At 40.0% G+C, this 12370-nt stretch overlaps 1 protein-coding gene across 1 annotated transcript in view; it reads left to right on the top strand.

Annotated features, from left to right (window-relative positions):
* The first annotated feature begins 1260 nt into the window (after nucleotides 1-1260).
* PRRC2C (proline-rich coiled-coil 2C) overlaps nucleotides 1261-12370 on the top strand; it is a 55663-nt gene continuing 44553 nt past the window's right edge. Inside the window, 8 exon segments of the mRNA XM_009892820.1 lie at nucleotides 1261-1375; nucleotides 2581-2758; nucleotides 4376-4482; nucleotides 8155-8286; nucleotides 10287-10519; nucleotides 10901-10980; nucleotides 11958-12091; nucleotides 12175-12262. Coding sequence (XP_009891122.1) covers nucleotides 1261-1375; nucleotides 2581-2758; nucleotides 4376-4482; nucleotides 8155-8286; nucleotides 10287-10519; nucleotides 10901-10980; nucleotides 11958-12091; nucleotides 12175-12262 — 1067 coding nt within the window.

Raw genomic sequence — 12370 nt, 5'->3', positions numbered from 1 at the left:
GCCATCTTCCTTTCTTAATTTTCTCAATCATGGCTTGTAAATTGAGGTAGAAGGCAGAGAAGGGTGGGAATATTATAATTCCTATGTAAATTAAACTTCCCTGATCTTTTGACATTGGTTAATGACTGTCATGACCAAATAAGTGCTCTGTTCTTTAGACTGCCTGTCCATGTAGACGCTTCTTAATACAGTGTGCCTTGCATGTGAAACATGTTCCTCTGTCTGAGGCTCTTGAGTTTGACCAGGGACTTTTCTGGTCGCCAAAGGGTTTGAGCATGATGTCTTGCTTCTTGGTGTGTGCTTTTAGAATGAAACACGAGTGGGCATATATAACTATTCTGGAATTTGTATGGCAATATATTTAAAAAAATGTTATTGTAAGGAGGGTAGAAGGGGTATTGAATATTGTTAAGATAAATCAGCTATATAATAATGTTCTGTTTAAGTGAAGGCCCCCTTGTATTCCTGCCTGATTATGAGCAGCAGCAACTCTGGCAAGTTCCTTCTAAGAACTTCTAGTGAAATATCAGTGATAATTACTGGGTTCTTTTTCTCAAGGCCTGCTATTCTGGGGGAAGGAGGGATGAGAGATGACCTGCTGTAACAGCCCTGTAGTTTACTGCTCCAAGAAGAATCTCTTGGCTTAAGGAATTCTCACCCTCCCTGTCTGAACATACTGTGTTCCTAATTTTGACAAGGAAAACTTCTGACTTGGTGTCTTTAATTTCTCTAGCTGCTGAGTTCTTGATTCTTTTAATTGGAGGAAAAAAAAATAAATCCAGAAATACTTTACCACAGTTAATGGTATCTCAGCACTTGGCTTTGGGAGTAGGTGAAATCATTGAACTTCACCAGTGGGGAGCTAGCTGTTGGTGGAAACTTTGCATATTGGTTTGTTTTTTGGTGTTTGGTTTTTTTTTAGTGAAATCATGGATTATATTTACCACTTTTACGGGGTGATACTAATTAAATTCTGACCCTCCTGAGTTTGTGAAATTCAAATTGTAGAGATGGAAATACTTCAAAATTACAAGTGTTATATGAGGCTAGGGGTTTCTGGAACTAATGCGTTCTATGGCATCTCCAGTGTGCTTAAATGAAACAGTGCTAATGGTGCTAAATATGCTGTCCACTTTTGTCCTATGAACTGTCTTAAGTATTGGCTTATTTTCAAATGGCTTTACATTTCTGTTATTTTTCTTTTCAGGCAAATTTTGAGGGGTGAGCAGGAAGTACCAGACTCGATGAGTTTCCATCGAAATGTCGGAAAAGTCGGGCCAGAGTACAAAAGCAAAGGATGGAAAAACAAAGTATGCAACACTCAGTCTGTTTAATACGTACAAGGGAAAGTCACTGGAAACTCAGAAAACCACAGGTGAGTAAACTTACCTGTTTTGCATTCTGTTTCATCATTACTGTAGTACTAATTAAGAGTGCAAAGTATATGAGCCCTTAACCAAAGCAAGATTATTTTTTTTTTAAAATGCTTGATACAACAGTTAAGTGGAAGAATTCTGGCAAGCAATGTTGATTAGTTTCTCGTTAGCTGTAAACAAGAGTGTCAGTGCAGGGAGACAGCATTTGCAGTCTAGTAGGAAGTAGAGTGTAGGTAAATAAAAACTGTTTTATAGCTGCAGTCTCCATTTGTTATCAGCATATCCTGGCTGTTCTTTTTATTGTATTTCAGAAAATGTTTGTGATACTGGAGGTGTTTGATTAACAAGAAGGCAGTGCTCACTTTCAGATGGGGTGCTCTGTCTGGTTTGCAAACAAACACTGGGTGAAACTTACACTGGCCTTTCAAATAAGACCACTGTGGGCCTGATTTTTCCTGGTTGATTGGATTGAGAACCAGCAGGGAATGACACTCTGAAGGCTTTGAATTTGAGTTGACATACTTGCCTAAATTGGGGGATGAAAGGTTTGCACAATATTATTTTTAAAGGTTGAAACTGAGGTTTTTGTAATGATACAACATGCCTAAGATAATATCTTTTACTGGTTCACCTGAGTTGATTAGTTGGTAGGTTGAATGTCCTGTGTAGTGCGTTAGCTTCATACTGCTTTTTCATACTTGTGGTCTGAAGTAAATGCAATTTGTAAGAATGTTTTTGCCAGAGCAGCATCTGCCAACTGAAACTGGCAGCAAAAAAGAAGTGGGCTGGACCCATGTAGATATTCCTGGAGTCATCAAGGTACATTAAACTCCAAAAGAAGCACGAGAACGATGCTTGACAATGTCTTAAAGGGTATTAAAACATCAACATCATATTTTAAATGGCTCCTCTAGCTTTCTGTCACTGAGCATTGTGTATAAAGGTGGGGCCATATATCATTTTAATCTCTGGAGTAGGCTAACCATAGTGACTTGCTATGCAAAAAGTACTCAAGTTCTCCGCAACCAAGTATTTCTAATTCCCCCTCTCTTTTTTTAAATTAAATTATGAAGAATTTTGAATTTCTTAATTCTTATACTCTTGAATTTTTGAGTTTCTTGCAAAACACTGGTTTATGTAGCTTTGTGTGAACACTACTTGCTGAAGAGCATTGTTAACTTTCACTTTCTGTTTTGGCATGCAGTTGCCGCACGCCATGGATTACAGAGCCTTGGAAAAGTTGCTATTTCAAGGAGGATGCCTCCCCCAGCTAATCTCCCCAGTCTTAAAGCAGAGAACAAAGGCAATGACCCTAATGTGAACATAGTGCCTAAAGACGGCACAGGATGGGCTTCCAAACAAGAACAGCACGAAGAAGAAAAGTAAGTGACCAATGAGGTCTGGGTTGTTTTGGTGTGAGGTTTCTCTCAAGTTTTCCCAAAACTAGGGGTGGGCAGGGCCTGGGAAGAAAGTGGCTAGACTTGACTGTCTTCAAGATAGCTACCAGAGAGGGAATAGTGCCACTGTTAATTTTTGTGAGGAAGAATCTTGCTATTAGGGAGATAGTTTCAAAAAACTCCAAAACCCAAACAAACAAAAAAACAAAACAAGCAAAAAAAAACCCACCAACAAAGCCCCCCCACTTAACTTGAAAGCACTGTGCTTTTAAATTCCGTATGAGGGGACAAGTTTTTCCTTTAGCCACCTGATGTGGCTATCTTTGTTTAAGTTTTGATGGCTGCTTAAAGGAAATACTGTAGCACATTTTGTAAGATCAGTGTAATCACCTTAAAATTCTCGTGAAACTTGAGGAGGAACCATTGGGTACACAGCAACTTCCTCAAAGCCTGCTTAGAAAACGTGTAGCTCTTAAGAAAATACAGCTAAGTGGAAACAGAAAAGATGAGATTTTTTTTTTTTGATTTCTGGTAATCTGTGGGAACATCTGAAAACTGCATTCCGTTATCCTTGTGAGAAGCCAGTGTGTTTCTCCCCAATAATGATGATATTTATTTTTTTTTGGTGATGTGTACTTCTGTGTCAGTTCTGAGGCTACCGTGTAGTGCTTTCGGTTGACCACTGCAGAACCCACATGGAACTGACTTCTTGGTGATAGTCCTCAGAAATTTAGGATTACTGTAGGATCTATTTAGAGCATTTACAATTGTTTATTTTAAGTTAACTGACATGATACTGCACTAGTTATCTCTTTACTGGTCTAATAAAGTGGTTTTAGACTACTGGATGTGCCTCATAATTCCTGTTTCGTCAAAAGTTACTACTAATGATCTGGAGGTCTTGATTTGTAGACACTAATGCGTTGGAGTCTTACTGAATATGCAGATTTCAGAAATAGCTGTTCTTTCAAGAAAGTAAACATCACTGAATCCATGGATGAGAAAGATCTTCAAGAATATGCCTGGTTTTTATATTGGCAAAATGAGTGCTTATGTCTGCCTCTTAAGATGGTGAAATTGAGACTTTGTTCTTAATAGACTTAAGCTTCTGGGCTCCAATTCATAGTACCCATAATTTATCTTTTCTTTTTACTTCATAATTTCTGACACATATTTGCCTTCTTTCTCTCAGTTCATGGTGGTCTCTAAGTGCTTTCCTCTCAGCTCCTGAGGCGAGAGAACATTATTCCAAATTATTCCCTTCCATGGTTGTAGATTGATTGGGTTTTGATTGTCCAATACACTACTTCAAAAGTTATAATTCTGTTCATGCCTGAGCGCATTTTCTGCCCAGTCATTTTCATTCATTCCTCTCCACTTTGGGAAATCCAGTCTTGAAAGAATTAGCTAATTTATTCCAATTTGTAACTGTTACTATAACAACTTTTGTATAAGAAAATTATTTTTCTGCAGAAAAAGTAGTTACTGGTTCTTAAGCCGCATGGATACCTCATTTCATTGACTTGTTTGCAGTAGTTATCCTGTTGATCGTATTCTGTGCTCACCCTCCTGTATTCACAAGTGCTTTACCTCTAATTCCAGACAGCCAGACGTGCCGCAGACACAGCCAAAACCTGCTGTTCCTGCTCCTCCAGAAGCAGCTCCTGTTGCCAAATCGTGGGCCAACACCAAACCAGGTGGACAAGATGGTAAGGGTTGTTCAAGGTGGAGGGGTTCTTGACTGGCCTGGCAGGCTCTGAGTGCTACTGTGACAGACCCCCAGACTCAGCAACCGTTTGAGTCTTGATTGGGTCAGTTGGGACTACAAATGCTGTGGAAGTGACTTTCTTGGCTGGAAGGTGAGCTGGTCCCCTATCACTCAAGTGAGCGCCAGCCTGATTCAGCGGCAGATCTGACTGCCTTTTAAAAGGGTTGGCATAGTCACCTCTTTTGGATTGACAGGGAAATGGTGGTGACGGTATAAGATCACAGAATGATAGATGTTGGAAGGGATCTCTGGAAATCATCTAGCTCAACCCTCCTGCTAAAGCAGGTTCACCTAGAGCAGGTTGCAAAGTATTGTGTCCAGGTGGGTTTTTAATATCTCCAGAGAAGGAGACTCCACAACCTCCCTAGGCACCCTGTTCCAGTGCTCTGTCACCCTCAAAGTAAAGAAGTTTATCCTCATGTTGACATGGAATTTCCTGTGTTCCAGTTTGGGCCTGTTGCCCCTTACTCTTTTGCTGGGTGCCACTGGAGAGAGTCTGGCCCTGTCCTCTTGACACCCGCCCTTTAGGTATTTATAAGCATTGATGAGATCCCCTCTCGGTCTTCTCTTCTCCAGGCTAAACAGACTCAGGTGTCTCAGCCTTTCTTCATAAGAGAGGTACTACTCTGTTCCCTTTATCCTTTGTAGCTGTCCACTGGACTCTCTCCAGTAGTTCCTTATCTTGAACTGGGGAGCTGGACACAGCACTCTGGATGCAGCCTGGCCAGGGGAGGATAACCTCCCTTGACCTGCTAGCCATGCTCTTTAATGCACCCCAGGATACCATTGGCCTTCTTGGCCACAAAGGCACATTGCTGGCTCATGGTCAACTTGTCCACCAGGACTCCCAGGTCTTTCCCTGCAGAAGATCTTGAACATGGCTGTGGTGAGGAGGGAAAATCTCAGTCAGTAGTTACAATGCATACAAGTTTGGCATGGGGAGAAGTGTAAACAGTGGTCATTCTAATCATCATTTTGGATAATTTTGTGCAAAATGTATGTAGTCTTCCTTCTATTTAAATGTCTGCTACAGCAATACTTTTCCCTTAATTTTATAGCTTCCTTGGTTATTTTGTTTTCAAAGTGATAGTGTTCAAGTAGGAGGTTTTTTATGTGAAAAACTTTAAAAGTGTGTTTGGGTTTTTTTTTTAACATAATTGTGTGAAAGGATGGAGAACTAGTTCCTTTAGCGTGAATCTTAGCTTGAGTGTTTTTATTGCAGATGTAAGATCAGAGGGAAATCTTAAACAGATTTTTTTTTAATTGCTTGTAGAGTGAGAGGTTACTTAGGATTCCTGTGTCTCTGTTATGAAAAATAACCTATGACATGTTTTATTCCCTAAATTTGAGACTTGCAAGCTTTCTATGGCTATAAAATAGAGTTTTGGCTTCCAAGTTGAAAGTGAGCTCTCTTCTGGATAGAGATCTTAAAATATTAAAATCTGAATTGCATGGAGGTAACTTCTCAGCCATTATATGGACTTTGTTAACATCGCATATCTTAATGGTTTTGCCTTTTTTTTCAGTGAGTATTAGAAGTGACAATGCTAGATTCTCCACTTCTTGTTATTCTCTCTAATGTTCAGTGTTTCCTTCATTGTCAAACGTAGGAACTGTCCTCCTTTCAGCTTTTCCAGGAGTTTTGTAGAATGAAAAAAGGACTTAACACTGATGCAAAATGATCTGCATTCCAGCCTTTCTACATAAGCTGATAAGATCGTGTCTGTGACACAGGAAATAGTGATTCGGCTCAGTGGCTTCAAAATGCATTTAGCTAATTATTTTGTAGTTACCATGGCAGCTTGTGTGCCAAGCCCAGATGGTGCCCTCATTTTGTTCAATTAATGCAGTAGTGGGTTTGCTGTTTCAAGAAGAAATAAAGAATGTGAATTGGAATCAGCTGCTTGCTGTCCTCCTCAGTTTGAAGCTCGGGATACACCTGTTGTGCTCATGCTTTCCTTATCAGCAGTTGGCTGGTAGAACTTGTAGTTTTTCCAGGTGCCTTGTACGTGTTCCAGCAGTCATTGAGCTGGCTGCCTCATGATCTTTTAAGACTTCAGTTGGGTGAGGCAAGGCTAAATCCTTCTCTTATGCTGTTGGTGGCCATGTAGAAAGGAAAGACTTCTGAAATGTAGTGGGAGTGTGTATTTTTAAGCCCATGTGTTGGTTAAAGTTGGGGTTAATTGCTACCATAACTTCTTTCTGAACTGTTGGCTGACAATCTGGCTATTTCAAGTTGATAGCTTAAGCACTGTCAAGCTGATCACTGAAGATGCTACTACTTTGCAATTAAAACATTGTTGCTGTTACTGTGTGGACTTGAGCAGAAAATATACTTCAGGATTCATAAAACTCAATTTTGCATGCCACAGGAGCTCTGAAGAGGCTCCCTTGCCTGGCACGCCATCTGTTTTGTGTGACTCTGATTTTCAGTCCCCTTAAGCAAGTCATTGGATGTAGCTGCTTGGGAATGTCAAAAGTCCAATGTCTGTTAACAAAAAAAAAAGTTAACATGATCTGTAGGTGAAGTTTGAGTGAAGATGAAAAGATTAAGACTATTTGTAGGCACAGGGATAAATAGTAGTATTTGTTCTAATGCCTTTACAAAGAAAGTATAAAAAATGAGGAATTTACCCCGTGCTTCATTCTTAAAGCCACAGAATCCATGTGTGTTATTGTTATGAAGGTTTCTGTCACAGATTGGAGAGAACAGAAGCTTTTCTAGATGTCGGCTAAAAAAAAAAGTACAGCGGGGTTTTGGACAGCATATGTTCAGATCCTTTTTTGTGAGTTTGCCCTATAGTCCGTGTAGCCTAATACAATGTCTCTTATAGTAGCCAGTAGTAAAGATGATATGTGAACAGGGCGTTATTTAGGCTGTTGGAATAGAAATCTTCCCTCAGTAAGCCTATCAGTGATTTGGTACGAGAACACTATTCACCTAATAGTTCAATATCCGTTATGTGTAGGCCAAGGCAGGGAATTGAGTCAAAGTATATGGTAACAAAACCTGCTAAAGAGGAAGACAATCTGTATTTTTGGCTTCCCTGCAACAGGAGTCTTAAATTCCAATCCAGAATTATGATGTCAAGGGTTTTAGAAACCAAAGAATGCTACAGGTTTTGATACTTTTTTCATAACGTAAAAGCTGTGGCCTTTCAAAGTCCTGATGAGTTGTTATTAGAACCGTAATTAATCTTAAGGGCTTTTGCAATGACATAGCTGCCTATTCTTCTGTTAACTATAGTTGTGTAATAAAATGAGGGAAAACTTGGTGGTGGAGGGGGAGGTGGGGGAAGAAAGTGTTAACAGAGCTGAGGAACTTCAGGTACTGCCCATGTTAAATCTTGTTCTGTTGTCCATTATTGCTCTCTGGTGCTTCTGATTTTTTCTCAGCCCCAACAGTTGGCCTAGTAAATTCAACAGCTTTGGTTATGAATATGCAAATTGCAAATGTGAATGCTTTACAAGGATTGTTCTTCGCTTATGTGAATTACATTACCAGTAAATTGAGGTGGCTTTATTGTTCACTTTTTAAGGATGATCAAGCTTTTACTACTTTCTGAAATGACTACAGTTGTGACTTTCTGAATATCTTACTGTGTAGGTCCAGCTATTCAAGTAAATAGTTATTTCCAACAAGAGTTTCCCAGTCTGCCGGCAGCTGGGGATCAGGAAAAGTCAGGCAAAGAGAAAGATGCACCTGAAGAGCTCCATGGATCAGGACCCAACTTGCGACCACAAAGTAAGTATATACTACAATTTTTTGTGAAATTGCATGGGTTTGTGTGGAACTCCTTTATTACAAGATTACTTGTGCCCTGTACAAAATAAATTGATGAATTGTTTGTTTTAATCAACACACTCCTACACTGAAGGAACAGATTTTGGGGGCTTTCTTCTGTTTTACTCTGTTCTGCACTCACTCTGGGGTGTGGAAAATAGGGGATTTAATCCTATCCTCAAGTTCACTTTCCATTTTCCTGACCTAGTCAGTACTCCACTTCTGCTCTGAGGAACATCTGGTAGTTGCACAATAATGGAATCTTTTTACTTCCAGCTGCTAGATGTCACAACAGCTAAAATATGTTTTTATAGAAATCTCCTAATATTAACTAATTATATAAATCATCATTAGGGTTGGCTCCGAATGGTTAGTACTCCTAAGACAGTAGCCTGAAAAATCCTGAGTGGGAAGTGTAATCTACAGGATATTGAAAGAGTGGACTGTGATTTGAACAGCTGAGGCATCTTTAGCTCATGGCTGAGGTGCTTTGATTAGCTGGATGTATTTCAGCTCTGAGAGATTAGATCTAGTGAAAACAACCACAACAGTGCTGGCTTTGTATGTCTCTGTGAAGAAATGTGTTGCTTCCCCAGATCCTTTTCCTCCTGCTGGGGAGGCGTTTGGGATTGTGCCTGTTGCCAGCGAAAAACAGGATTCCTTTCTTCCTTAAAAATTTGATGAGGTTTGGTGGACTAGGGACCCTTTCCTGCACTGTAGGTGGCACTATCCTGTGGCAGTGGTAGACGAGGTGTGCACTGCTGTTAGAGGGCTTGGGCTCTCCGGGAGTCCTTAACTCCTTTCTGTGTTACAGGCCTTGGTTTTCATTGATTTGTTTCAGTCAGGTCCTGCAGACCAAGGCCATGTGCTTGTTCAGGTTCTGACTAGTTTTGATGTAAAGAATAATCTTCTAAGAAATTTGAGAGAAGTCCAACATCAAATTAGGAAAATAGCTATGTTTGTCTGTTCCAGCCTCCTGCAGGCAGTTGTAATTGTGGTCAGTACTGTACATGCTATTATTAAGTCCTTCTTTCAGGTCTGACAGCAGAAAGCTAAACGAACTTGGCAAGTACTGCCCCTTTAGCAGCTGTGCTCCCTGGCAAAGATAAGTGGAAGAAGTGTAATGGATATCTAGGAGCATAGTTTAACACAGCTTAAAGGGTTTGTGCCCCTAAAAGAGCATTATTTACAGTGTGGGTCTATGAATTGAATTGTTGGTGGTCCCCATGAATCTGAGCAGTTTACTCTTTCTTTTTTCCTTTTTTTTTTTTTTTTTTTTTTAGCCTAACCCATGTTTTGTAGGCAGAAACTCCTAAAAGAATGGACTGCCTGGCACAAGTGATAGGTTATAAAAATCCCTTACTTTGCCTGGGCTTAGATATTCACACCCAGATGTAGGCTTTTCCCTGGACTTCTAGATATTCACACCCACAAGTACAACCTTCATCACTTTTATTCCATTGTTATCAGATAGAGATGCAAGCAAGGATCTGGATACCAGTCTTCACTTAAATAAATAATGCGCAGATGTATGTCATTTTGAGCTGATTAAAGAGTTTTGTGGTAGGTCTCTGCTGCTTAAGAAGCTTGATCTGTCCCTTGGCAGCATTTTCACACTGAGTGAACAGCAGCCCACTTACCACAGCTGAAGCTGTTTTCTTTCTTCTGCTATTATCAGTATACTTCCTAAATTGCATTGTGTTTTGGAAGGTAGAGTAGGACAACTAGAGGAGTCTATAAATTCAACTCTTGCCCTTCAGGGCTGAAGGGGATTAGAAAACAGCCTCTATTTTCTCCATTGGCTGTTGCCCATTTCAGTACCAAATATGAACATGTGTCTGCACAGATAGCTGTGTCACTGAAAACTGTGTCGGAACAATGTGGTTTTCATCACACCTGTCTGTAAATCTGTAATATAAAGTCTGTTCTTGTTTTTTCTCCTACCGATTCTGTCCATGCAGATGCTACTAGCTGGAGAGAAGGTGGTAAGAGCAACTCTCCCAGTTCTCCAACTGATCAAGAAGCTAAGGCTCTTGGGCAGGAAGATGGTAATGCTACACCAGCAGAACAAAATGATGGCCAAAAGGCAGCAGAGAAGAGGGATGTGCGGTTACCACAGGTCCCTCAGCCCAAGCTGAATGGCCAGCAGCCACCACCTCTCTCATCTCAGTACAGGGCAATGATGCCACCTTATGTAAGTGACAGTTACATTCAAAATTTTTAAGCTGCAGGGACTGATTATTGGCTAGTGTGATTTCCTTATGGCCCTTTCTCCTCCCTCCATAGAACACTCAGGAGCTGTGCTAGAAGTGTGGGATCACAACCAACTCCTCAAAGAATGTGGCTACCTGTTACTGGTTCTGCTACATTGAGTTTGAACTTGTCAGTTTATTAGCTCTTGTAATCACCCCACTTTGGTGGCTTGATGTCACACACTTCTCGTTAGATAGCAAACTGTCTTGAGTGAGGAGTCTTGCTATACTTCCACTATGATTCCTTTGATGATCTCGGTATGCTTAATGCAATGATATTTTTTAACAAATGGCTCCTTTTTTTTTTTTTAATCCTTTCTTAGATGTTTAATCAGTATCCTAGAATGGCATATCCTCCTTCCATGCAAGGTCCAACAAGGTTTCCCAATTCTGAGCCTAGCAGGTAAGAAACCTTATGAGTGTTATTGTTGTGTGGGTATGAATTCTGTGACTCAATGAAAAAAAAATTGCACTGATTATCGTGATTGTGATTATACACTGCATAAGAACTGCTGCTAGTTAGTCTCACAAGTTTGGCTTGTGTGGAGCAGTGCCATGGAGTGGTTTGTGTTTGACAACTCAACTGCAAAACTTGAGGGAATTCTGCACATTACAGGGTTTTTGGTTGGGAAGAGCAGGGGTCACTTGGGGACACCTTTGAAACTTCAACCAGTATTTTGCCTTTAAAAGGACTCTTCCATTGTTATAATGAAAGTAGTTAATTCCTGGTTCTCAACTCTACTGCTCTCCAATCAAAGTAGAACTGTAATGCATTATAAAATAAGTTTTCTTTCTTTCTGTGCATTTCTCCATAGTTGAGGATGGCTGTGCAAATGCATGAGGAAATAGGGGATGCTGTAGGCAGTAGGGTACAAACTTTGACAGGTGATCTGTCGTTGGAAGAAGAGAGAAAAGCTGAAAAGGATGACCGGGAAAACTTGAGTATAGGAGTATGGAGAAGATACAGAACCTTTGACAGTGGTATAAAAAAAAAATGTATTTTTTTATAAAGAAATATGTCCAAGGTGGATAAATTAGTCATAAGAAGGATGCCAGATCTACGCAGTGTCTTGTTTGAAAGCTACAAACCATGTGGATTTCTGCTGTCAATTGATGTTTGGCTTGTTTGTGAAGTATGCAAGCAAGGCTATAGCATCTAATCTTCCTCTTCCATAAAGAACCATCTAGTGTTGCGTCAGTAATTATTTGAACTTTAATAGTTGCGCACGTGGATTATAGTTCACATTTATACTCTATTTGAGAGAACAGGACTGTATACTTCAAATAATTGTCTTATAAGTTCACATTTTATCTAGTCATGTTGCTGGATAAATAGTGACGGTGGCCTTTGTTTCTTTTTTTCTTTTTTTTTTTTTTTAGAGGGCCAAGGGGAAGAGGACCACCTTCCTGGTGTTCAGAACCTATTGAGCGCCCATCCATTCTTAGTGCTAGTGAACTTAAAGAACTTGATAAATTTGATAATTTAGATGCGGAGGCTGATGAAGGCTGGGCAGGTAAGAACATAAGATTAATGGCTTCTGTTCTTTGTACATTGAATCTTTCTCAAAGATTAATTGAATATTTGCTTATGTATCAGGTGCTCAGAGTGAAGTGGATTACACGGAGCAGTTGAATTTCAGTGATGATGATGAGCAAGGAAGTAGTCAAAAAGAGAAGGAAAGTGGGTGAGTTGGCATTGCCAGTTGGGTGTGAATGCCACTTAACTAGCTTAGCATGTATTCCCGTAATTAAACACTGTAGTAGATTGCATAACTACCTGCAAACTCTGGTCA

Source organism: Charadrius vociferus, unplaced genomic scaffold (assembly GCF_000708025.1).
Source record: "Charadrius vociferus isolate BGI_N301 unplaced genomic scaffold, ASM70802v2 scaffold39, whole genome shotgun sequence".
Classification (NCBI taxonomy): Eukaryota; Metazoa; Chordata; class Aves; order Charadriiformes; family Charadriidae; genus Charadrius; species Charadrius vociferus.
The sequence above is the reverse complement of the archived record's forward strand: the minus strand, read 5'-3'. Positions and strand labels throughout refer to the sequence as shown.